General features: G+C 46.3%; 1 protein-coding gene across 2 annotated transcripts in view; it reads right to left on the reverse strand.

Moving 5' to 3' along the window:
* The window catches only part of SUFU (SUFU negative regulator of hedgehog signaling), a 111,453-nt gene that overhangs the window by 17,351 nt on the left and 66,851 nt on the right, over window positions 1-27,251 (reverse strand). The window contains exons 4-8 of one of the 2 annotated variants that reach the window (XM_036265259.1): window positions 20,637-20,779; window positions 19,750-19,835; window positions 19,417-19,489; window positions 15,556-15,712; window positions 13,643-13,754 (exon numbers count right to left, since the gene is read on the reverse strand). In XM_036265259.1, the coding sequence (XP_036121152.1) occupies window positions 13,643-13,754; window positions 15,556-15,712; window positions 19,417-19,489; window positions 19,750-19,835; window positions 20,637-20,779 (571 nt within the window). The remainder of the gene's footprint in view (window positions 1-13,642; window positions 13,755-15,555; window positions 15,713-19,416; window positions 19,490-19,749; window positions 19,836-20,636; window positions 20,780-27,251) is intronic. The other variant, XM_036265260.1, reaches the window with a different exon arrangement.

Consider the following 27,251-nt stretch of genomic DNA (forward strand, 5'->3'; position numbering starts at 1 on the left):
CCCACTCTACCTGAACAAAAAATGGAAAAATGTCCTCGGGTGAGGATTAAAAAAAAAAAAAAAAAAAGATTTGTTCTTCCCTATGATAGCAGTAGGAGCTTCTGGGGTCCTTCCTCCCAAGCTCTGGGGCCTCAGACTGAGTTCTCACAGCTGGGATACTAGAAAACCAGGAGATATGGCACCAAGAGCTTCCTTCCAGCTGACCCTGAAAAGGCTGTGATATCAGAGCAGGCTCTAAGTTTGCACACTCTTGCTAATGGCCAGGAGCTGCAGTGACATCCACGTCCTTTGTCTAACCAGGAAATGATACAATCCTCAGGCAGGGGTGGAAACCAGGCTCTCAGTAGTCAGACCAGTGAGCTTGGATGGGCCACAAAGCCCTGTATCAGTCTTTTTGATGGTGGCCTTGGCTGCAGTGAGCTGTCACTGTTGCCTCATACTCCCTCCTGTCCTGTTTCCCACCAACCGATTGTCCCACAGCTAGGCCACAGGGTCTCTTTGCAATCTAAGATTTGCTTTTTCAAATTCAGCTGCCCTCACTGTAATGTCTCAAATCTGACTCAGCCAGAAATGAGGGTTACCCACTGATCCCATTCAAAAGGCCGGATCCTGGTTCGGGTTTTGAGTCTCAGAACAATTCCCCAGTGTCCATCAAAATACTGGTGAGAAGCTCTAGTTATTTATAATTCAAGTGGCCAAAGCCACCCAGGATGTCTGGGCCGGACAGGCAGAGAGCCAGTGAAAGGCAGGACCAACCTCCTCACATACTGGAAGGCTGAGCCCTGGGGCCTGTGGCCAGTAAGGCACCCTGAGAAGCAGAGAACCCCCGTAGAGGGAGGGTGTGAGGTCAGCAGGCAAGAGGATGGAGGGTGACATTGGTTTGTAAAAGCCCCTGAGGTAATGGGGACCCTTCCCACCAGCTGGGTGGACCCACCCAGATGTACGTGACTGCTCTTTCACAAAGCATTCCCTTCCTCTGGTTTCCCAAAGCCAGTTCTGAAACTGCCCTTTGCTCTAGCTTCTCTTTTGACAGACCCTTTCACAAGACCCGAGAAGAAGACAAATGCTCTGGCCAAGAGGGTCACAGAATTTCAGCAGTGGAAGGAAACTCAGGTTGTTTAATCTACCTCTTTCCTTTATAAAATAGATCCAGTCACATGTCTGAGGACACAGAACTGGTCTGTGGCAGGCCGGTGTGGGAGCCTAGTACCTCTGACCAGCTCTTTCCCTTATACCCAGCTGCTAGGCCTTCTGCCTCCCTTCCCAGGAAAGGAGAGCTACACCAAACACCACCTTTCAGCAGACACCCAGATAAGGGCAGGGCTCAGGAGAGAGCAGCTCTCCTTTGGTGAGCTTCTACTCTGCTCCAGAGTAAGGAGTCCATAGATTTTCCGGGTCTTCACATCAAGCACCCGTGTAGATTCACGGTTAACCCTACTTTTACAGATGCGGAAACTGAAGCTCAGAGAGGTGAGGTGGCACAGAGTGAGTTTAAGTGGAAGAGCCAGGGCGTGACTCTGACAGTTACTTCCCTGTGCCATCTCTGACAACAGTCCACACATACATACACCATCATGCTCCCAAAAGGGGCCACGGCCTGGCTGCCAGGCAGGGCCTCTGAGCCTTCAGGGCCTGCTAGAAGGAGGATCCTGGCCTCTCTGGCACAGGCAAAAATGCTGATGAATAGCAACAGGGGGTGGGGGTGGGTGGCTGGGAGAGAAGAATCAACAGCACACAGGACTAGAGACATCTCAAGCTGGAGGGAAAAATAAATTGTTGAAAGTCAGCTAAAGTCACCTTGGTAACTGCTACAACACACTCAACCCTGAACGAGGACATCAAACCCAACTGCAAACAGCTTTAAAGAAATGGAAAAGAACTTAATCATCTGAAGAATTAATGTGACAAGTGCCCACATTTACACCTCCCACCAACCTTCAATCATTTGAAAACGTACTTTAATCTTTTAAGAGAAAAAAAAATTGCAAAATGCTGGATCTGCAGTCCTGGAGCTTGGGTATTTCCCGCATGCTGCTTCAATGGAAATGCGGCTACTCCACACACACGCAGGAGCCCAGCTTTTTGCTGATTTGTTTTTTCTGGACATCGATGCAGAAGCATGAATTATTTGTGTGGGCTGGGTGAGGTATTAAATCTGCAGCCGACACAGGTTTGCAATGTTTTGCATGGTTGTCAGCTTAATCTTAGTCATAAAAAAATAAGTAGTGTGCTCATTGGCATGGCCTAATTTTTCAGCTGGGTTGTCTTCTCCCTCTGTTCCCAGTGGAGGGGAACACAGAGGTTGGGGGTTGGACGGGAGAAGTGCTCCCAGGAAGGCATGGTCCACACTCACTGGAACTACTAGGGATATGGGGCAAGGGGATGAAGGATCACTTACTGCCCCAGGAGGCAGAGTGGCTAATAGCACTGGTTCAGGCAAATGACTTAACTTCTCACTAAGCTTCCATATCCTCTCGATAGAAATAAATAACAATACTCCTTCTTTATAGGATTAAATGAGATGACCCAAGCTAAGCATCTAACAGCGTCTGGGATGTATTAGGTGCTCAAAATATATCTGGAATGCATTAACAGGATGTTAGCTAGCTGCCTCTAGAAGTCTATCTGCTCCTCCTGCAAGAAAGTTGACAGCTTAATACAGACTTGTTTGCCTTTACCCTGGGCCCATAATCCAACTGCCTCTGGCCAAATCATTCCCTCTTTCTGAACAAAGGTCCTGCCGAGTTTGGGAGAGGGGAGTTCTGAGATGGAGCTTGAAAGGGCTCCTGGCTCCCTGAGCAGACATCGCAGGCCCTGGGAAGGCCCAACTACAGACCAATGAAAACCCTTGAGGCCTCTGTTCTGTGGAGGGAGGAACAGTCAGGGCCACCTTCCTTCTACAGAGCACAATTGGCCTACCTGTAATTCTTATCTACTGATCGTCAAATTGCCCGGAAGTAGTTGAATCCACCCTCCACCAGAGCCTTTCAAATCCCTGAAGCTGTTCTCACTGTCCATCAACAGTTTCTCTTTTCTAGAATTTGTGCCCCAACTTTAACTATATATATATTTTTTTCTTTATTGATTTTTAGAGAGAGAGGAAGGGAGAGGGAGAACAAGACAGAAACATTGATGAGAGAGAACATCGATGAGAGAGAACATCGACTGGCCGCCTCCTGCATGTCCCCCAATGGGGATTTGGTCCACAACCTGGGCATGTACCCTGACCAGGAATCAAACCAGCGACCTCTTGGTGCATGTGTCGACACTCAAGCACTGAGCCACACTGGCCAGGCTCCAGTATATTTTTAAGACAAGGTTCTGGAATCTTCCATCCATATGTTACTCTCCTATGAATTCACTATAGCTTGTAAAGTCAGAGTGTCATGTTCAGAAGTAAAAGGTCATGTGTGGAAGTAAATATACAATGTGGCCTGAGCAGTGCAGATCACAGAGGGACTATGAGCTTTCTTGTTTGGGGGATATAGATATCTATCTATCTATATGTGTGTATTTTTTAATTGATTGTGTGTGTGTGTGTGTGTGTGTGTGTGTGTATTTTTTAAAATTGATTTGTGTGTGTGTATTTTTTTTAATTGATTTTTTTAGAGAGAAAGGAAGGGAGAAAGAGAGAAACATCCATGTGAAAGAGAAACATTGATCAGCTGCCTCCTGCACGCCCCCTACTGGGGGTTGAGCCCTCAACCCAGGCATGTTCCTTGAATGGGAATTGAACCAGGACCTCTTAGTCCATTGAATCAGGACGACACTCAAACCACTAAGCCACAACTGCCAGGCTGGGATATTTTATTTCTATTAAAACTGTCATCAAATTATTATTCCTTACAACCTTATCGCACTAACAGCTCATATTGCATTCCCCATCAGCAAACTCTCCCTTAGGCTTTCTCCCATGGGCTGCACTTAGACCTCTTCACCCCCATCTTGTAGGTCCTGTGGATTATTTGGAGCTAAGAGCAGAACTCCGCATTATCTGGCTAGTGTTTCAAGCATTTCTGAAACCTGACTCTGGCATATATCATATCAGCATTCCCTTCTGACTTCACCTTACTGACAAAACTAATAAACTGCCATTGATGTTCTCATTCCAGGCTTTGACTAAACAGTGAGCAGGACAGGACCAGGCAAACAGGCTGCTAGACTGACATCAGAACTCTGGGTACGCTCACCCAACCAATTATAAATCAACCCAACCATCCTATCACCAAGCCCCTCACCCTCTTGGATGCTCTGTGGATATTTCTCTGTCTTGCCAACAATGATATCAGAAGACATTCTTGAGATGTTTTACTAAACCCCACCTATATAAGGTCTACAGTATTTCCTTTGTCTAACAGGTAGAAATAGGTAACTTATTTCTAAAAAGGCGGTGAAGACGGGCCTGACAGGTTTGACTGTTCATGAGTCCATGCTGATTCTCGGGGCTGTTTCCCTTAAAAAGTGTTCACGGCCTAAGTGCTGAATAATCTAGTCTAGATTTGTTCCCGAGAGTTGACACCAAGTTCACTTGTCTAGAGAGTCAAGATGCTTTTTGCATCTTGAAGCGTCTGGGTGCTTTCAGTCTACCAACACCTCTCCCACTCTCTCAAAGATTTCTGACATCAGCCTCATGAATCTCACTTGCCAATTCACCTGGGATTTTGGGACACAATACATGTGGACCAGGAGATCTGAAACCATGACTTCAATCCTCTTATGCCTGTGTGATAACCTTCCTGTCTGATAACACTCCCTTTTGACATGGAAGCATAATAGACTCACTCCACTCGAGTACATTTTGCTTTCTTTCTGCCACTGATTAACTCGAATCTGTCCAAAAAGGAGGCCTACATTTTTATTCTTCTTATTTCAAACATAAGCACAAAAATTAAAGTCCTTTTTACTGGTCACAACATTTTTTTGCAAGGCTCAGTTCTTGAATTTCAGCTTTGTTTTGATCCTGTTCCTTAAAGTCTATGCTGGTATAACATACTTCTCCTTTCAGCATTTGCTCAAATTTTTCGAAAAATTTGCGTTATGCCCTGGCCGGTTTGGCTCAGCGGTTAGAGCATCGCCTGCGGTCCAGAGAGACCCGGGTTCGGTTCCTGCTAAGGGTACGTATCTCAGTTGCGGTTTGTCCCCGGCCCTGGTTGGGTCGTGCAGGTGGCAACCACTCGATGTGTCCCTTTCACATCGATGTTTCTCTCTCTCTCCCGCTCCTACTCTTATCTGAACAAAATATCAAAAAATGTCCTCAGGTGAGGATAACAAAAAATAATAAGAGGTACCTTTTAATGAGTGCAGACTAAGGTGCAGTTCCTATGCTAAATTCTTTAAATACTTTTATTTCCACAACAAGCCTACTATTTTTCCCATTTTAGAGATGAACTGAAACTCAAAGACTCAAAGAACTAACCCAGCGTCACACAGTGAGCAAATAAAAGGCTGAGGCAAAATCCCCAGGTATTCCTGACACCAGCTAAATATGTAACCACCATATTTCTCCTTAAGAAGCTCCCATTCCTTTGAGTGGTCTTTCTTCTGGGGGTTTCAAGGCCATGAAGACACATGTATTTTTTCCCCTGAACTCTTAAAAGAACTGCTTCCTAGAAGTCAGGGCAGGGCTTCCCAAAGGGTATTTGATGGAATTTTAATTTAAGAGAAGCTTCTAAAAAAGCAGATGTGGCGAGGGCTGAATGTAATATGCTGCATCTCAGATTAGAGACTCATAAAATGTTGGCATTTTGAAGACTCTGAGGAGGGCTATAGAAGGTAAACAAACTGGTTTCATTCTGTATATGTCAGCATCTTCTAGAACCCCCTTTCACTTAACACCCAACAAAAACCCCTAAAACGCTGTGGGGGCCCTCCCTCTGGAGACCACTGACTGGCCAGGCAGTGCTGACAGGGCCTGAACTCAGTTTCACTCCTGAACTCAGCTCTGCCCAAGATGCTTTCTCCCAAGGCCCTGTCACTTCTACTCCATCAACCTCTTTGTTGGTCAGAGTTAGGTGCACAGACGAGTGTCCCTCATCATTTCCTTTACCCCCAAACACTCTTAGGAGGCCTTTATACACTACTCACTTTCAGCTCTCAGCCCGATGCCAGGGAAGCTGAAGTTCCTCTACATGACCAGGGCTTGCCTTGGTGCCAACTTTGTGACTTTTTCCCCTGAAAACTGCCATCCTTTCTTTTTCCTGGGCAGGGCAAGCTATAATAGCTGCTATAACAACATTTCTTTGACTTGTTTTTCTTACTATATTTTGTAAAGTTTAAAAAGTGAAATAGTTCTTTCTATAAGGTTAATTGTAATAGTCAGTAGTCTTCCCACTACCCCCTCCTCAGGAACAATCACTTTCACCTCTGTTTGCTGTTTCTTTTGGTATTTTCCTCAATATTTCTAATATGCCTTATTTCTATTTCCAGGTATTCCCTTTTCAGGCCTTATCTATTGACGTACCACTATGGAAGATGAGCTTTCAGTACCCTTCCAACTCCCTTCCCATCTTCCCAAGATAAGTATATTATAATTTTGTTTGAATCATTATTAAGTGTTTACAGTATTATACTATACCAAATGCTATTTACAACTGAGCCATGTAGTATACTATAATTACTCTTCCTTGCTGGTGTAATTTTCTATTTTTCTTGGGTTTACTATCTTGGTTTTCATTGTGTTTACCACTAATTCAATCCTAAACCAGTGGTCTGCAGATTCTCCCAAGACATTCAAATACATTGAGTATTTATCAATAATATCTTCTTAAAGACATTTCTCCAGAGGATCTCTCAAACTACTGCAGTCCGAACTGGTTGCCTTCCATTCTTATAGCACAGCTGTCACCATGGGATCACTTTTACCTTCACCCTGGTGACTCCTTGTCTCTTTCTTGTTGGATCCCATTTCTTGTACCTCATATGTCTTCCCCACTCATTTTGATGGAGCATATACTCTAGCAGATTTTACTTTATTTTTTAGTATGTTTCTCTCATCCAAATGGTCCCCTCTAACCTGCCACCCCCTTGGTTTCAGGCAAGTTAAAACACAGATTTACTCTGGGCAATTGGTATGTAGACTTTCATGGTCTTCTTTCCGGTTATTTTTTCCTTGGAATTGGCAGGCACCTAACTCCACACTTTTACAGGCAGTATCCAGTGATGAAGAGGCCTGGATCTGGAGTCAAACAATCCAAGGTTCAAATCTTGGCTCTAACACTTATTCCCAGTTTACTGACCCTAGATGAGCTGCATAATACAGCTAAGCCTCCATGCCCTAATTTGTAAAACGGAGACAACAGCAGCCCATGAACCACAGGGCCTGGCACATGGTAATGCTCAATAAACACTGCCTGCTTGGTCACAAAAACCTGTCTAGCCTAGGATTCTTCCTGTATTGTGAGCACCAAGGGGTGGTTTATGAGATAGCTTAGAGGCACACCCTGGTAATTCAGGAATTGATCTAGATCTTTCCATTTATTTCTCCTTTACCACCTGTCTACATAACACATTCTATATTTACACTTCCTACTGCATAAGGTGACTTTTTACATATCCAAAAATACTATTTCCTTCCAGTGTCAAGATAAGACTCCTGATTTCTAGTACTGCATCACTGAATGCAAACTATTTTCTTCTCCTAATTAATGTTCATGCCCGTTCACCCTACCCACACTCTACAGACTGACCTTTTCCATTTTCCCTTCTATCCTGGTCTCTTCAGATTGAAAAGTCTTAATTTTTCCACTTCAGCCCAAGGGTATTGGTTATATTCTATCAATGGCAGCAGGCGTGGAAAGGAGAGGAGCCTAACCACCAAGACTCCTTTTAGCCACAACCCCAGTCCCGTGACAGTGGTGATGTATGCACTAGCCACACAACTTAGAGCCCTATCCTTGCGGATGCCCAGCAGCGGGGACCAGGGCATCAGGTTTGGCAACTATTCAGAAGTGAAGTGGGTTTGGCCTGCTGAGCCCAGCCCAACCTCTGGATTCTGCCTCTAGTCTGGGAGATTATTCCTTTTGCTTTCAGACTGCTGACAAAAGATCTGAACTTTCCAGAGAAAAAACTGCTTGTAGGCCTGCCTTCAGGGTGGGATTGGAACACGGTATGGTATGAGGGCACTAGCTCACCTCTGTAATTACTGTAAGCAAAAGGCTCAATCACCTAGTCATTCTGAGAAATTCTCTGATGGGGACAAAACCAGGAATAAAAGGCAGGGTATTGGTAAACCAATAACCGAATGATAAAAAGCAGTCTTTTCATTGTGACTATTCCAAGGATGGGATTCCTTAACTAACAACCCCCCTGGGCACCAAAGACCTCCGTCCTCAGCCTGCACTCTGACTTGAGTGGGCAAAGAGGCTTCCTGCTTTCCTGAAGGAGCCCACTCTAGCCAGAGCCCTTGGCTTTCCATTTGGTGAGATACTGAGTCATTTCCTCTCTCCAGCTTTCACCTTCAAGCCTTCCTTTTCCCTTCTCTGGAGAAGTAACTCACTGCTCAAGTGTTGGGTGACAATGAATATCAAGGATGGGAAATAAAAACACTCCTGATTGTGCAACTTGAGAATGAGGGGATATATTCTGGGTGGAGAATTCAACATGCTGGCCATGAACTCTCAGGCTGGGGTGTTAACAATGGCCATGGCTTCATCTCTTTGGGGAAGTGGAGCAGAGAACAGAGTTCAAACAGAAATTCACTGAGTCGGAGCTGCTCTGGAGCCCCTTGTTTTGTCCTTTCAAAGGTGTATTTCTGAGAAAAGCACATAAAGGCAGGGACTCAGCACGTGAATCAGAGGCCTGGGTCCTTCCTCCTCAGGTCTGTGGGGCCTGGCTGAGGCCCTGATAGAAGGCCTGTTTTTTTTTGTTTTATCCTCACTCGAGGACATTTCTGCAATTATCTTCAGATAGAGCGAGAAGGAAAGAGGAGGAGAGAGGGAGAAACATTGATGTGAGAGAGACACATCGACTGGTTGCCACCTGCACGACCCCAACAGGGCCCGGGGACAAACCTCAACCGAGGTACATGCCCTTAGCAGGAACTGAACCTGGGACTCTCTGGTCTGCGGTAGGCCTGTTTCTTTCTGGGTTTTCTCTCCTGTGGAAACAACCGTATTCTCCAGCGTGGGAGGATGAGGGGAGCCAATGTGACAGATACAGGCTCTGAGCTGGCCACTGCACTGATGCCACAGACCCCTTAGAACGGTTCCCGAAGACAGCACTGCATGCAAATGGTGATGGCAACAGCCCAGCTGTTTTCCCAGATGGAAACTCACCTTCCTTCACCCAATTCACTGGATGCAAACTATTTTCTTCTCCTAATTAATGTTCATGGGCTTCAAGGATAAGCAAAACAAAACACAATTTTCTCTAAATGATGACTTTCTAGCCAGGTCACAAACTATTCAAGATTCGGGAAGACAGGCAGCAAAGTCACCCCATCCAAGAGCCCCCCCAAAATGGGAGCAGAGACACTCATAAAAGTAGAGAGAAATCTATGTGTATGTACATGTGTGTGTGCTGCAGGGAGGGTGCAGCTGAGAATATCACAACAGAATTCAAAACCTTAATTCTGGGAAATTAAGACAAAAAGAAAAAAAAAAAACACAAACCTTAAAAGCTATGGTACACCCTGGAGGGTTTGGCTCAGCGATTAGAGCATTGGCCCGCAGACCAATGAGTCACGGGTTCGATTCCCGCCGAGGGCATGTACCTGGGTTGCGGTTCGTCCCTGGTCCTGGTTGGGGTCGTTCGGGAGTCAACCAGTCGATGTGTCTCTCTCACGTCCATATTTCTCTCTCTCTCTGTCTCTCCCCCACTCTATCCGAAGATAAATAAAAAAATATCCTTGGGTGAGGATTTAAAAAAAAAAAGCTATTGGTACAATTCCAGAAAACCGAGAAACTCAGATAGTAAGGACGGTTGGTTTGTTTTTTAAAGGTGCTTCAATTACTAAGAGATTTTTCCACAGTCAGGAACTTTCTCCGCCAACACATGTGTATACACATGCACCTGAGCCCTGCCCTCTCTGGGAGGGTACTGACCCACAGAGCTCCTGAAAGGTCCCCCAACCCAGTCACTGAGTCACTGGCAGAGGGAAGAGGAGGCCTGGGACACTGTTGCAATTTCCCAGTACCGGAGCAACCTCAGACAGAGAAGATACCCAGTGACTTTTCCCCCCAGGTCCATACAAGTGTTGGCAGGCGCAGTCTCTAAACCAGGCTCTCCTCAGTGGCACAAAGGCAATGCTTCCCATGCTTCGCAAACTCACCCGGGCAGGCAGTGGGAAGGAAGGCGCCAGCCAAACCTAAGGAGGCTTTTCTCAACTGATCATCTTGGGAAAAGCCAGATATAAATTTCACGAATGGAATGCTAGGGTTGTGAAATGCTGGAAGAAGCCCCAAAGAGGGCCTAGGACTCTCCTTTCGGGAAGGCGGTGGGCAGAGGGCTGGCAAGGGTTAGTGGGAGAGGTACAGGTTGCCCAGAGGTCTGTCTTCCTGGGAAGCGGGAAGTAAAGCCTCAATTAAGAAAGAAATCCCAAACCTCTGAGGTGGTCGAGGGGCCAGAGATAAGGTTGGTTTTATTTCTGAACATGAAGAAAACAAGGCTCTGTGTCAAAAAGTAGTTCTGGTATAAATGAGCCAATTATGACACAGACACAACTCGTTATTTGTGGGATTTGGAAGCATGATGCTGACAGCATGTCCTCTCTAGGGTTAAATATGCACAGTGAGTTCTAACACCGGGCTTTAGTCTTGTCCTTGATGTCATGTGAAAGATCTCTATTCATGCGCCAACTAGTTAGATGAGACCCACTAGTGAGGGTTATTACCATCTCAGAGACACAGTCTTGTGTGTCCCTCCTAGGGTCCCAGATCATGGGGTAAGGAAGATCACACCGTGTTAATGGTTAATAGCCTGATGTAAGTTCCACCCTTTTCCAATCTTGAGCAAGTTGCTCATTAGCCTCTCTGTACCTCAGTTTCCTCATCTATAAGATTATCTACTTCATAGAGTGACTTTGAGGATGAGCTAAATTCACATGTTATAAAACACCTGGAACATCACCTGGCACATATTAGGTACAATTTAAATGTAGTGATTGAGGTATAAAAAGAGCAAGTATCTGATTCCCCAAGTAGGCCAGAGCCCAGCTGCTAATGTCCAGGCTCCATCAGCTCCTCTGAACTGCAGCTTCCTCAGGCCACATTCAGACCCATGAAGCCCCATGCGTCCGAGTGCCCAGCCCAGAAAACCTGACTACAGGAAAATCAGACATGTAGACACAATGAGGCCTGTGCTGGTTGCTCCCCACAGGGAGAGGAGTGGTGCCAGCACACTTGGAATTGGCTTTTTAAGTTGCAATCCATGTGGTTTATCTGAAATGAGGTCAAGTCTCAGAGTGGAAAGCACAGATATTACAACTGTGCTTGCTTATCTGAACTGAGTCCATTGTCATCGATCTTGAGATAATAGGGAGCTGGAGTCTTGAGAGACTTGAGGGGTATGTTGGAAAATGTTCTTGGCAAAGGAGGAGGAACCATTTCTCAACCAATTGCTAACAAATTAGTAACCAGCACTGAGAACCTCAGAGGAAATGTTCTGATGCCCTCCAAACTGCAGATCCTGGCACTTGGGAGACCTGACAGGGTACCTGAGCTGCAGGGAAGGGAGATACTACAGAGGGCTGGCTCCTCTGGTCTATTCCCACCCATCTCAGCCAGCGCAGGCCAAAGGGTGGAGGCTCTAGCCTCTGCCTTGTGTCTACAGACAGCCCTAAGACGGGAACTGGTGGTCACTGCCCAGTCGGAAGGAGCTGTATGTGTGCATCCAGAAACCCAGAGCCTTGTGCTTGCAATGTCTGGGGGAAGGGGGGGGGGGGCGGTTAGCAGCTGGAAATATGCCCAAGATGGAGTGAGACCTCAGATCTATATCAGATATACAAGAGGGGCAAGTGGGGTGTGTCTCCATGGAAGTCCCTGCCCTTCTGCCCAGAAAGCCAGACCTTCCAGAGCTAGAAGGGCCATCTGGACTAAGGCTGTATGCAAGTTATAGACAATCTGCTTGAACCTTTAAATCTCCCAGTACATCCTGGCCTATCACCAGTGCTAACAAGGCCTAGAGAGAGAAGCCAAGCTCAGGGCACAAGAAGGAGTGTGGCCCTGGGACAGGGTCCAGATTCAAAGGTGGAGAGTCTCCAGATGCCCCACAACCCGGTCTGGCCATATGCTGCTGCCAAAGGATGATCATGGTGCCTCAAGCCAGCTACCTCAAGGTAGCTGGATGGAGAAACTCCCTGGCTGGAGCTGAAAACTGCTCTGAGGCAGCAGTGGAGGCTTCTCTGGCTCTTACCAAAGAGCTCAATTCTCATGGCTTCTGCCAGTGAGCCCTCTTGGGCGGGCCAGTCCCCAGAGTAACTCTCCCTACTCCACAATCTGCTCCCAGGTTGTAGCATTAACTTTAACCAGCTAGACCTCCCTGTTCCATCCTTGTCAGCTCCTTCCCTGACTTGTTACAATTCCAGGGTGCCTTCAGGGTCCATATCTCATGTTCTTCCTTCTCTGAGAGGCCTTCCCTAACTACTCCTGATCACGCTGACTTGTCTTTTCTGCAGTAGATTAAATCACTACCACTTCTGGGGCTTGTGGATGAGCATATGGAGCTACAATTGAAAGCAGTAGCTATTTCCAAAAAATTGCATCTACAGCCAGACTCACATAAACTAATTAATAGTTAACGTGCCCGCAAAAGAGCCTACATCCTAGATGGACCTCTGGGTCCTGAGCCTGCCACACAGCAAGTGTGTAATAAAGGTTTTTTAGAAGGATGGATCACACTGGTCTTGCAGGAATGAGCTGCTTCCTTTTTAGTCCAGAGCACAGCAACTTCCTCCCTGGCAAGCAAGGTTCCTGCTCTGGCCTGCCAGCTCCCAGGTATCCCCTGCCAGCAGCTATTCCCTAGAGCTGCTCTGGGACTAAGAGCAGAGGGGGCTGCCCAGCTCCAGCCCTGCCTACCATTTGTCCCCTAACAGAGGAAAAGAGGTCAGCAGGAAACGGATCTGACCTTGCGGTGGCCACAGTCTCTCCCAAGGGCTATCGAGGCCCCTGGATAGGCAGCAGAAGCCTGCAAGGGACTTCCCTTCCCTGCCCTGGGCCCCATGGAAAGGAGGCAGGAAGAAGGGCCTCAGTAGCAGGCGTCCAGTATGGGGCTGGCCAGACAGTGAGGCCCCTGGGGTTACAGCTATCAGCCGGAGACCAGGCTCCAGGAAGGAAGGAAGGGCAACTCTGGTCGAGGCCGAGATAAGAAGGGGAGCCATGCTCAGCACAATGGCCTTCCACAAGGCTGGGAGGCCCCAACTCAGATTTTGCCCCAATCTGGCCTCGGATCTGCTCACACAACCCATGTAAATATTTACTAATGTTTATATCCCTGCTCCACTGGGTCCCCTCTGAAGCCCTTTCCTATCTATGATCCACAGATCTGTGTTCACCAGACCCTGAGCCCATCCAGCAAGGGCTATTGGCATTGTTCTCTCTCATGCAAGCCACAGAAATAGGCCTTTCAGATAAAACTGTCCCCTTGTCCCAGCCCTGCGACACTGCTGTCAGGAAGCTGTGCTAACTCCCTTTGTGGGTAGGAAACTTACGGGGCTCGGTCGTGGGTGAGGCCATTCTGCCGCTGCGGGTTGATTGGTGGAAGGACGGGTTTGCTGTTGATCTCAAGTCCTCTCCTCAGGGTCTCCCGGATCTGTTCCGTGTCTGCAATAACACCACTAAGTTGTCTGGAGGCCCTTTGGGCTCCCAGCATCCCCCAGCCCTGCCCTTGGAACCTGGCTCTGCTGACGTGCTGGGGAAAGGGCCCCATGAAGGCCTCCTGGGCCTGCTCTAGGCATCAGCTGTGAGATCTGAGTACAGTGTGAGGACTCAGGGCTGATAAAGAATCATGCTCTCAAGAAGCTTCTGGTCTAAAGACTGCCATTCCTGCAAAGACAAGGAATGGCCCTTGGATTTTAGAAGGGCGCCCCCCAAGGCAGAGCTCTCCTCCACTGTGCTTTCCTTCCTGAATCAAAGGCCCCAGCTTTAACTTTAACATAGTTCCAGACAGGACTGCCAAGGCCTTTCCCACTGCCCAAGACCATCCACAGATTCTGCCCACAGTAAGGGCTCCAAGTGCCCTGCCATGAATGGTCAGGTATCTCTCACACAAGTTTCTGGGTTCTGGGTGGCCAGCTAGTATTTGGTCCTGCCACTCCTTCCCTGTGGGCTGGGTCAGTGAGATGCTGAGGTCATCTCCCCACCATGGCCCAGGGTACCCTGCCTCTCCATGGGTCTGGCATGGGCCAGGAAATGAGAGAGGAGTCCCTTGGTGGGATTATTTCTTTGCAAGGTACTTTGCTGGTCTTTGGGTGAAGCCTATTAGGCTGGTCCCCTATATTGAAACTTTGGTCTAAGACTTACCTCCACAAACTGCAAACACATACAAAAAAGCAAAACATTAGTTGCTCAAAGGATGGGCTGAGTGAATGATGGAGGGAATTATTAACTCTACTGTTTGACTTGTTACAGTAGCATAGGTTCTTTTTTGTAATTAAAAAATATTCAATAATGGTGAAATTCCTCCTTAAATTTCCTCTTTTGTCAAAAGCAACTAAATGATTCTCTTGGAACCTCCCATGGGCTTGGCACACCATTAGAACAAGCCGGACAGAAAGAAAGAGGTCAGATATTTGTGCTAGGGGTTTAAGTTGTCCTTTAAGGAAAGAGAAAACCTTTCATAAATACTATCACATATATAAGCATTTTATTCAGGACTGTAGGTATCTTACTCTTCAAAAACATGAGAAAAGATGAAGGAATAGAGAAAGGAAACAGAAAAAGAAGCTGTAAACACACATATGTGTAAATGGCTGTTTTTTTTTTAGTTATGGATGCCCTTTGCTAAAACCACAACTGTTTCTATAGCCAAGATCAACATGATGAGCTTCCAACAAGAGAGCCATATCCTCCTTCTCCAAGGTCTGACCCGGAATGCAATGGGTACAGGATCCCCTGCCCACAACCTCTAACACTGTATCTGCAGGACAGTGGAACAGAGAAGTTTGCAAGCTGGCCTTAAACTCAGGCCTCTCTTGTCTAAGGCCTGGGAGGGCCCAAGGCCAGAGTGATCCTTGGGTCTGGCATGGCTTTCAGGCCAGAGCTGGGCCCTGTGTCAATTCTGTGGGTGGTCGACGCTTGTTCCCTTGTACTTGGGTGGACTGTGGCCTTTTCCTGTAACTGTTCTATCGCGTCCACTCACCTTCATGACCTTAGATTGCAAGGGATAAATCTAAAACACAATGGTCACTGCTGGTGGTGCATTTGGAATACACACAGGAAACACAGGAGAAATGGGTCAATAAAGCTCTCTTAATTCCACCCTGTTGGAAGGCTTCACATGCCGTTTAAATCCTACCAGGAAAGAAACTATTGAATGGGCTGTTTATGTTAGAGAACCATCCTATAGAGCCTGAAAAATAGACCCGGGGAAAGGGAAAGAGGAAGGCAGGGTGACGGCTCCTACCTTTGCCAGAGAGCCGCCGGTGCTGAGTGCCTATGCAGATGCTCCGGCTGTCTTCGTCATCCTCAGGGGGCCGGCTCAGGTCATCCCAGGCACACTTGGCACTGACACCACTTAGATTAGAGCCGTCCGTCTCGATGCCTTTGTCAACTCTCTCCTGCTTAGAAAGAACCAAAGAGCCAGAGTTCCTTCAGCGAACTGGTGGCCCAAGGTCAACACCACCTTTCCAGTATTTACTGAGCCCTTGTTGGTGCTGAGCATGGGACGAGTGCTAGAAGAGCAGGACCTCTGATCTTGTTCTACCCTGGCTATTAACAATGAGTCCAGCTACTGGACTCCTCCTGGGATTAGGGGAAGCCAGGAAGAAGAAAAATCTCAAGGGAAGCTTCTCTATCATCAACCTTCCAGTAAAATGACCTTCATATGTTTCAGAGCCTTGGCTCTGCTCACCCCATGTGGGCCTGTGTTGCTGATACTTTCCTGAGGAAAAGCACAGTCCTTCCTCTCCTCTCATCATTTAGGAAGAACCTCCCCAGTTGCTGCTACAGAGGACAGGGTGGATGCTGACCACAGGTGGAAGAGGCCAGGACTCAGACCAACTTCTCCCTGGCACCACATCTGCAGTTTCCTCTTCTAACAGCAGGGGGTGTGGTCACACAGTGAAGCACCACAGAGAGCTGAAGGGCAGGACTTCCTGCACTGCTAACTTGTTTAGCAAAGGACTGTGGATGGAGTTTCTTTTCCATTTGTTGGAATGAAATGGGGGCCTGGAGGGCAGTGACCATCTGCAGACCCCACCTGAGGCCCTGCCTTCATGCAGACCTTGGCACTGTTGAGTCCAAACACTCTCCAAATGGCCTTAAGGAAGAGCTGTACCCAAACACCCGTGGGGTTTCTGGTAAAACATAGTTCTGTGATGTTGGATTAAAGGTCATCTGGAAGGCTCTAGTAACCTTGTTCATAAACAACCACGTGGGCCAAACAAAGCTCCTGAGTGAGCACCTCAATAAGAGTCTGCACACCCTTCTCCCCACGCCTTCACAGGCACCAAACTGGCTGCTGGTCAGCCAGGGAGCCTACCGGGGAAAGCGCATAGTAAGCTTACATAAGGTCCTCATTTCTTGAGACCAGGCCTTGCCCTGGATGCCTCCTTCTCATCAATCACACTTCTTCCTTTCTAGTACTACCATTAGCCTGGGCAAAGCTGGGCTTTTGAGCAGTGACAGGGACAGGAGCAAGTAGGCCCTAGTTTGTTCAGGGTAGAAACTAAATTTTTCTCTCTCAGGGGCCACCCTGAGGCCCCTCACTGAAGCAAAAAGCTAAGAACACCTCTTGGCTCAACTAAGACCACTTACTTTATAAGTAAAAAAGAAAGAGTTAAGACCCAGAGAAGTTAAGGGACTTGTTTAGGCACACGGCTAGCCAGTGGCAGAGGATGGGGCAAAGGAATAGCATCAGCTCTAAGATGAACTGCTTACAAGCAGGCCCCAGACTGGCACATGTGAGCACAGAGAAGTCCCACTTGGAGCACAGAGCCACCAGGAAAGAAAGCTGGACTTTCTCAGCAAGGTCTGCCTGCTTTCTTTTAAAGACCACTAGGTGCTCTTAGTCCTGCTGGCTGGTCTCGGGGGAGCCTAAAGATTAGGAAGAGAACTGTTCTTGGCATGCAGAGAAAGAACAGGCTGCTTACCCTACTAATTCAAAGGAACAGGTCTTTCTCAATACTTGGCACTTATGACAGGGGCAAAACAACAACCCACAGTGTCCCATGCTGAATTCCAGTGTGACTGTAAAACAAGGGCTCAGGGACACGTACCCTTGGTGTAGTTCCTGGTTCTTGTATAAGCAGAAACTACAAAGAAACCAAGTTTAAAGTAGAGATAACAGAGGATCCTGGCAGCAATTTGAAAACTTCAGTGTTAAAGGCACTAGGAAAACAGAGGAGCATCATCTGTGAATGGGTAGGATTCTACCCAAGAACTCACAGGTTTGCAGTAAAGAATGTAGGGACTGCTGGCTATGTGTCTACCTACCACCTCCTCCCTGCCACCTCTTGCCCCTTCTAAAAGACATGTAACTCCTGACAGCTATCTGTGTCCTACCAGATTTTTACAGGGGCATAAAAGGTTCGGAGATGCCAATGACCTGCAATTGGCAGGGGAAAAGTAGAGGCAGATTATTAGTTGTCTGCTGCTCCTGCTTCATAAGCAGCCTGTGAGAAAGGAAGCTATGCTTGCCCAGCCGGTGTGGCTCAGTGGACTGAGCATTGTCCCATGGACTGAGAGGTCTGGGTTTGATTCCTGGTCAGGGCACATGCCCAGTTTGTGGGCTAGATTCCCAGTAGGGGAAATGCAGGAGGCAGCCAGTCAATGTATCTCTCTCATATCAATATTTCTCTTTCTCTCTCCCTTCTTTTTTAAAAAATCAATAAAAAGAAAAAAGAAAGGAAGCTATGCTCTATGTGGCTTTCACAATTCACTTACATGCAAAAAGAGTGCTTCTAGTCAAAAATCAAAGGTGACACTGAAACTCTATACAGCTGGGCCACACGAGTGGGTGACTGCAGGTCTTTAGCCATCAAGACTTCCTGCCCTGACAGTTTTGCTCAGCGGTTAGAGCGCTGACCCACAGACCAGAGTCACAGGTTCGATTCCGGCCAAGGACACGTATCTTGGTTGCGGTTTGTCCCTGGCCCTGGTCGGAGTTATGCGGGGAGGCAACCAATCGATGTGGTCTCTCACACGTTGATGTTTCTCTCTCTCCCTCCCTCCCACTCTATCTGAACATAAATGGAAAAACATCCTCGGGTATGGATTAAAAAAAAAAAAAAAAAAGACTTCCTTTACACATCAAGAAATGCCAACCTACCCAGGGACGGAGCTTGGTGCCTGAATGCTCAAAATGAAAATGTATCTAAAAGGGGGATAAGACTACTAGATCAGCCCTGGCTAGTTTGGCTCAGTGAGTAGAGCATCAGGCTGCAGACCAGAGAGACCCAGGTTCGGTTCCCGCTAAGGGCATGTACCTCAGTTGCGGTTTGTCCCTGGCCCAGGTTGGGGTCGTGTGGGTGGCAACCAGTCGATGTGTCTCTCTCACATTGATGTGTTTCTCTCTCTCTTCCTCCCTCTCTCCCTCCTGTTCTATCTGAAAATAAAAATGCAAAAATGTTCTCGGGTGAGGATAAAAAAAAAAGATTATTAGACCAATCAGGGCTCCCCACTGCAGCTGGGCTGTGAAGTCAACATCACCTATTCTGTCTGTTACAGGGTGATGGCAGCAGTGGTGGGATGGCTCCCTGAAAGAAACTCTATGTTGCTTTTTATTGTTGTTGTTAATCCTCACCAGAGGATATTTTTCCATTGATTTGGGGGAAGGAAGGGAGGGAGGGAGAGAGAGAGACACACACACACACACATCAATGTGAGAGAGAGACATTGATTGGTTGCCTCCTGAAGGTCCCTGACCCGACCCCGACCAATGCCAGGGCCAAACCGGCCAGGGCAAAAGTCTATGTTCTTTATAGAAGGGGGAAGATGGAGGGTGAATACTGGACAAGCAATATCAACTGTATTGATTTAGTTGCTGGTGATCTTATTTTTTAAAGTCAGGTTTACTGATATATGATTTTCATAGAATAAAATTATCCTTTTTAAATGCAAAAATGCATGCATCTAAGACCAGTTGTCCTGGCCTGAAATCTGCCCCATTATGCACTCTGCAGAATTCAGGGGACAAATTCCAAACCATACCATATTTCTACTCACTCACAAATAAAGCTCCTCTTTTTCCAGGATGAAAGCCAGTGTTATTTGGAAGAAGCCTAGGTACAGTGTGCTAGAAAGGTTTTCCTCACTCAAGACATACTTGCAGGTGTGGATCGATCTCAAATATGGTCTCTCCCCTCCGCATGTCAGTTATCAGCCAAGGGCCGCCAGCGCTGTGGACAAAGAAAGGGGGCAAGAGGGTCTGGGCTGGGCCTACAGCCTGCTCTGTTTGTTGCCCCAGGCCCAGAACACAAAGGAGTGGTTAGTGGTCGGGGCCATCAGGGAACGAGTTGTCAGGATGCCCTGATGTGATGTGGAAAACCAGTGACTGAACAGTAATGTAAGGGAAAGCCCTCATATGGGGGAAGGAGGGAGTCCCGCCCCCAAGCCTGGGAAGCCAGGCACCTACCTGGTAAGGAGGGGGTGTACTCACATGGGCACTGTTCGCAGCAGCTCCAGGATGCCCTGCCCATTCCACTGCTGGGCTGCATGGAGCTCCTCAGTGCAGACACCAACAATCTGAGACCCAGGGACAAGATGCCATAGTGTGTTAATGGCCATTCCTCCTACCCATCCAGAAGGTCTACCACCCAGGCTTTGTCAATGTCACCTCAAGTGATGGGACTACGGGTAGAATCTCTGCTCAGGGGCTGGTGCCATCCAAAATGGGATAGTTCCCTTAGGAGGAAACATTGACCTGGCCAGGATATCGATGGGTCCACAGATGTGGCACTGAGGCCTGATTTTTGCCCTGCTGTGATAGGTCAGGTGTCTGGTGACACAAAGTCTAGCCCTAGACTGCGGGAGAGAAATCAGGGCCCTGCCAACTCAGGAAGAGTCCCCAGTCCATGTCCCTGGAAGCAGAAGAGGCCCAGGGAGATGTTCCTGCCAGATCTAGGATCGTAGGGAATGTAAACAGGAGATTTTGAGGCTTTTCAAGCTCGAAACAACAACCAAAGGGCCCAGTAGCTGGCAGAAAATTTCCCTTCCTTATCAGGGGCTGAGCCTTTAGTAAATGTCAAGGGAAACAGACCCCATCAGGGTCACAAGGAGGCCTCTGGGGAGATGCGTATCCCAAAGCCTGTGGCTGCCTGGCTTTAACTAGTTCACAAAAATACCCTCCCTGTTACCCCCTCAGCTACAACCATTCTACCCAATGGTCCCTTTCCTTTCCCCAGTCTCCCATCTCAGCAGGTTAAATCAGACCATCGGAACTGACTCGACAAACAACCACAGAGAGTAGACAATGAGAGAAGACCAAGGAAATCTCCTGTACCTTTCAATCTCCCTACCTAAGCCCTCATCCAACCTGTGCCTCACCTGGAGGAAGGTAACTACCCCAAAGGGTGTCTGCACGGGCTGCATCTGCGGGTCCTCTGTTAGCAGCATGTGCTGAATTCTTGACTCACTGTTATCCAAAGGGCTGTGCCAAGACACATGGTCCCCACTGCAGAAGGTGTTCTCTGTGGGAGAGACAGGAGGATCCTCGGTGTTTGAGGCCCTGCATCCAGGCCTAGAAGTCAACCTGGGATCTGAGCAGCCCAGGCTGGAATGCTCCCCAGGCTTCCGAGGTAGCCCCTGTGAAGGAGGGGAAACATTCACGCAGATGAGAGCAAAGAGTGTAGACATTTTCCCCAAAGCCAAATGCTGGCCAATGCTGCCAGACTTCAATAGAAAAGGACAGGCTGCTAGTGTGCATGCTCACTTGGCCTCGCAAGTCCAAAGACTTCTGGCATCTGCTCCACTTCTGTAGCACCTTCACTTATTTGGTGATGGTAGTGGTGGTGGTGGTGGTGTGTGTGTGTGATGATTGGACCTATCAAGAAAGCATAAAGTGCTTTATTGTGGGGCCACCTGAAGAGAATTCCACAGGGAGACTAGAGGGCAGTGAAAGCCTTTCACTTTGGAAAAACAGACTAGGGTTTATGTGCTGCTGAAAATGCTCAAAAGAGAATACCTAACCTTGAAGGGCCTTTGAGATCTGTCAGCAGTTCCCTCAAGGTAGATGGATTTAGACAATAGTTCATCAGGGAGAAACACTGGAGGCTTGAACTAAATGGAGGTCTGAACTGTGCCTCACACACTTCGGCAGAGACATACAGCCAGGTGGGGTGGCTGTTTCCCCAAGGATACATTGTGCCCAGGCTGCCCAACAGAAACATGTGCAAACACGGCCAACTCACTGACTCTTATCTTGGGTGCCCTTCCAAAGGAACTCTACATTTACAGGCCTATATGCATCTATAGGTTCTATTTTTTCTTCTTCTAACACATCTGGCTGCGTACCATTTTGTACATTTCATATATCTTGGAATCATTTCACATCAACACATAGAAAGCTACCTCATTCTTTAAATGGCTGAATGGGGTCTATCACATATGATCTGGGAATCTCAAGAGCTGAGGTCCCTTTACTTTTTATTAATATTTGAAGCAAGGCAAAAACACACACACAGAGACACACACTCACATCCACCCCGTTGCTTAAAGTCCTGAGAGAGTTTCTGCTCTCATTTATCTTGGTGTAAATGCTAACTCCCTCCTGTGTCAGGTGATGTTACACACCACTTTTTCTAAGAGACAGGGTTGGGTTATTGGTCCTAACCTCAAACGCATTCATTCATTCAGGAGGGAGAAGAAAGACTTCTTCCTCTAAGAGATATGGAATAATAAAGGGGAGAGAGGGGCATGGCTCCAGGCAGGGCCAACTACAAACCCCCAACTTTGCAAACTCCTGCTGGACCCACTCTTCCCAGATCCCCTCTCCCTTTATAGAAGTGCATGTCTATAAGTAGCTTGCATTATCTCCAAGTTAGAAACAATGTAACAAGGAAAAAGACTGAATTTGTAATTAAAGGCTTCCTCCACAAAAAAAGGTCCAGGGCCAGATGGCTTCACTGGTAAATTCTAACTAACATTTACAGAAGAATTAATACCAATTCTTTACAAACTATTCCAGAAAATAAAGAAGAGATAACACTTCATAATTAATTCTATGAAGCCAATATTACCTTAAGACAAAGGTGCTACAAGAAAAGAAAGCCATAAATCAATATACCTGATGCATTAGACACAAAAAAATCCTCAACAAAATACAGGCAAATTGAACACAACAACATACAAAAGGGTTATACATAATGACCAAGTGGGATTTAAGAACAAAAAATGCAAGGTTGGTGTAACGTAAGAAAATCAATGTAATATTGATATAATATAGCGATAGAATAAAGGTTTCATAAAACACATGATCATCTTGATAGACACAGAAAAACATTAGGCAAAATCCAATACTTATTCATGATAAAAACACTCAATCTGTTAAAGGACTACAGCTAACATCATACTTGATGATGAAAGACTGAATTATTTCCCCTTAAGATCAGGAACAAGACAGAGATTCCCACTCTTACCACTTCTATTTAACACTGTATTAAAGGTTCTAACCAGGGCAATTAGATAAGAAAAAGAAATAAAAATCTAGGTAGCTTAGAAAGGAAATAAACTATCTGTATTTGCAAATGACATGATCTTGTATACAGGAAACCCTAAGGAATCCACTAAAAAAACTATCAGGATAAATGAGCTCAGCAAGGTTGCAGGGTACAAGAATAATGTATGAAAATCACTTCATTTCTTAAAAAAAAAAATCCTCATCAGAGAATATGTTTTTATTGATTTTAGAAAGAAGAGGGAAAAGAGAGAGAGAGAGAGAGAGAGAGAGAGAGAGACATTGATGTGAGAGAGAAAAACTGATCAGTTGCTTCACGTAAGTGCCCCAATCGGGAATTGAACCCGTAATCATTTGGTATACGGGATAATGCTCCAACCAACTGAGCCACCTGGGCAGGGCAAAAATCATTTGTATTTCTGTACACCAGCAATAAACAATCTGAAAATAAAATTAAGAAAACTTCCATTTACAGTAGAATAAAAAAGAAAACAATGCTTAGGGTATGTGCTCTTGGCTAGAATCGAACCCACAACTCATTGGTTTGTGGGCCGACACTCTAAACACTGAGCCAAATCGGCCAGGGCAATAGTAAAACTAAAAAAAAATATTTTAATCCTCACCCCAAGATATTTTTCCATTTTTATCTTTAAATAGAGTAGGACGGTGAGGGGGGTAGAGAGAGAGAGACAGAGAGAGAAACATCAATGTGAGAGAAACACATCGATTGGTTGCCTCCCAAGACCCTGATCAGGGCCAGGGACCAATTGCAACCGAGGTATATGCCCTTGACCAGAATAGAACCCGTGGGTCTTTGGTCTGCGGGTCAACACTCCAACTGCTGAGCCAAATTGGCCAGGGCAAGTAATACAATTTTTAAATGAACAAAGGATCTGAATATATATATTTCTCCAAAGAATATATATAAATAGGCAATAGGTACATTAAGAGATGCGCAACATGATTAGCCATTAGGGAAATGCAAATCCAAACCACAATGAGGTGCCACCACTTCACACCCATGAGGATGGCTAAAATAAAGAAGACAAGTGTTGTGAGGGTGTGGAGAAACTGGAATGATCATACGTTGCTGATGGGAATGTAAAATAGTGGAGCTGCTTTAGAAAAGAGTTTCATGATTTCACAAAATGTTAAATGTGGAATTACCACATGACCCAGCAATTCCACTGCTAGGTATATACCTAAGAGAAATAAAAACATGTCCACACAGACTTGTACATGGATGTTCATAGCAACATTATCTACGATAGCCCAAAGATGGAAACAATCCAAATATCCATCAACTAATGAATGGATAAATAAAACATGATGCATTCACACAATTAAATGTTTGGCAATAAAAATGAATGAAGTACTGATATATATATACTTCATAAACCTTAAAAACATAACACTAACTGAAAGAAGCCAGTCACAAAAGTTCACATGTGATGCCATTTATATAGAATCTCCATAATAGGCAAATCTATATAGACAGATTAGTGGTTGCCTAGGGCAGGCATGCTTAGGGGAGAATGGGGTGTGACTGGTATGAGTTTGCTTTCTGGCGTGATAAAAATATTCTAGGGTTCATTGTGGTGATGGTTTCACAGCTGCAAATACTACAGTATGTGAATTATATCTCAATAAGGATGTTAAAAAGAAAGAAAAAAGGGAAAAGAAAGGAACCTGGGGGAGAGGCAAAGTGTATGAAGCAAGGTCAAGGCCCTGAATTCCTTGTTACCACCTCCTCAGGGTAACCAGCCCAGCCTGGGAGAAGCCTGACTTATACTGTCCAGACATCACAGCATATTATATATAGGTCTGTGTGACCTAAATGATCACCTAGTCCAACATTTTCATTTTCTACAAACAAGGAAAGGATCCTCAAGACTGCCCAAGGTCATGGGGCAGGTCAGTGATGATGGGCACAGTGTAACATTTCCCAAACTTGTGAGTCATCCATAACATTGTCAGAACCTGTACTATTACCTACCTCTGATTTCCCCCCTAAAATTGATTCACTTTTAAAACCTAAACAAAGTTACTTTAAATGGAACCTTCCTATCACAACACTAAATAGGGAAAATCAGTGTTGCTTACCGTGAAGTAGAAGATAATTTGATAACTCCAAAATAATTGAATGAAAACAATATTTTAAATCTCTAACAGATACTGTTGCTTACCTAACATTGTTAAAACTAAAATGAACAAGGGTTAAAGAGCTATTAAAGGTTTAAAGAGTAAATCAGATTGAACTGACAAAATCAGCAGGTTCGAGTCAGAAGTCTGAAGAGGGAAGACAGTCCTCACTATTCATGGTATTGAATGCCTTGTCCAGTTACCACCTCAATCTCCTGCTGGCTTTGGCAAATCATGCTTTTGTGGTTAATTTTGCAGTTGGGAAAGCCCTGTTCCTATTTGTCCTTGCCCCTTATTAGTTGTGACCCTGGGCAACCACAACTTCTAAGCCTGTTTCCTCATCTGTAAGCAAGAAATAGTGTTCCCACTCAGACTGCTTTCCATTGCTGCATATTATTACACCTGTTCTGGAATACACTACAGCTACTCCCACCCAGGTCCTAGTCACTTCACCAGGAAACAGGACCAGCCACAGAGCCTGTAGCTAACAGCAAGTACCAGTAGGTGGCACCATCACTCCTGATTTAAGAAAGAGCTGGGCCAGTTTCCTCCAATGCCTCAGGTCTAGCTGACATCTGGTCTGTAGAAATAGACCCAAAACACGAAAGGGACTTAGGCTGGATACAGGGAAAAGATGAAAAAGGTTTGGAGCCATGACCTTTTATTAACCAGAACTGACATTTATTTAAAAATGAATGTTGTGCAAATCTAAACTGTTTAAATGAAGAATGACCAAAAGATACACTTAATTTGGTAAGGAGTGCAATTCAGACAGCTGGGAGGGGACACCCTAGAGCAGGAAAGGGAGACAGACCTAGTTGCTGCTCTAGAACCAACCCACCTCCCTGAGTGTGCATGATCAAGATCTGGCAAAATGTACTAGTGAGTTAAAGGGGGGCAGGTGAGGAGAAAGCATAACTACCCACAGAAAGGTTTAGAGAGCAGGAGGTGAACAACCTTCCAGCCCAGGGTGGGTTTCTTTCCTTAGCTCTGCCTGATGGGAGAACTAGACTTATTAGCTCTGCTGTGACCAAAAAAGTCTTTCTTAACAATGAAAGAGCCTTGGTCACAGTTTTCAGGCCTGGGACAAAGCCACAAAGGGCTCATTCTCGAGTCCAGTCTGGTCTTTATTTCTGGATGCTCGGCCCCATTCTGTGTGGAGCCACCACAGATCTCAGCACTCAGGCCCCAGTGCCCACCCCAGGAAGCTCCCAGTCCCCTTCAGAGAATTTTCAAATGCAAATGATGCCTCAGTCAGAGACCCAGCTGTTTCATCCAGTGGTTAGGGGAGCTCCTCCCTCTCCCTTCCTCTCTGGCTTCCAGAAGCATCTTAACCAAGAAATTAGGATGTAAATCTCTGGGACCCCTACCCACACCCACAAGCAGAGGGGCCCTCTGGGGTCTGAAGGCAGGCCGTTTCCCCTTTCCTCTGAGCTCTGCCTCTAGTACCGCCAGTAACCTCCCTCAGCTGCTGCCTGTTTGGCAAATTCACCAGAGGGGAAATACCACTCCAAGGTGGCAAAAAGAATCCAGAAACTGCTAGGTACAGTTCTGCCCTTGCTTAATTGACTGAAAGATTTCATTACTCTATGTCTCTTTCCCCATTAACAAACAACTCCCTACCAAGAAGTCTTTAAAATGTTGGGGGTAGGGGGGGGTGCAGATTCTAACTGGCCCCTCAAATTGACCCTACCCCCATCTCCCAAACATGGTGGTTTGAAGTTGGACTGTGCAGATATAAATTAGCAAAATGTAGGGAAATGGGTTCCAGAAGAAAACAGCTATTGTTTGCAAAATAATTAGTGCTGCCTTTGAAATACTGAGAAACAAATATATTCTCCAAGAGTTCTTAATTCATCCCAACTCTGGAGAATGGCTGTCTCCTTTCTATGTGAAAGGACAGTCCCAGTGATGTTCTACACAATAGCTGAAAAAACAATGCCCCCTCCCCCCCCATTCCCCATCCTAGTGGTCAAAATTAATATGCTTGGTCGGAGGAGAGCAGGTTAATGTTGTCTTTTAAAACCCAAGAGTGGATTTCTCATGGCTGAAGCTGGGAGCCCAGGAGTCAAGGCCCTTTTGAGTGTTCTGAGATATTACTCACTTTCTGAGGACAGAGGGCAGGGGCAGGAATTCCTGCTGAATAGTGTCAGGTATCAAATAAGTGGCTGGTCTGCAAGAAGTGTTTTAGAAAGGCCAGGGAAATAGGAGGTGGCCCAAAGTAGGCTGGCAGAGTAGTCTCCATCTTTGCCTTCTTGGTACTCACAAATTACTTTGACAACCAGGGCCCAAGTATCCTATATGAAGACAGAGTTGGTTCTTAGGAGGGCTTGGCAGTTCTCTAA

This window comes from Molossus molossus, unplaced genomic scaffold (assembly GCF_014108415.1).
Source record: "Molossus molossus isolate mMolMol1 unplaced genomic scaffold, mMolMol1.p scaffold_m16_p_17, whole genome shotgun sequence".
NCBI classification, from domain to species: Eukaryota; Metazoa; Chordata; class Mammalia; order Chiroptera; family Molossidae; genus Molossus; species Molossus molossus.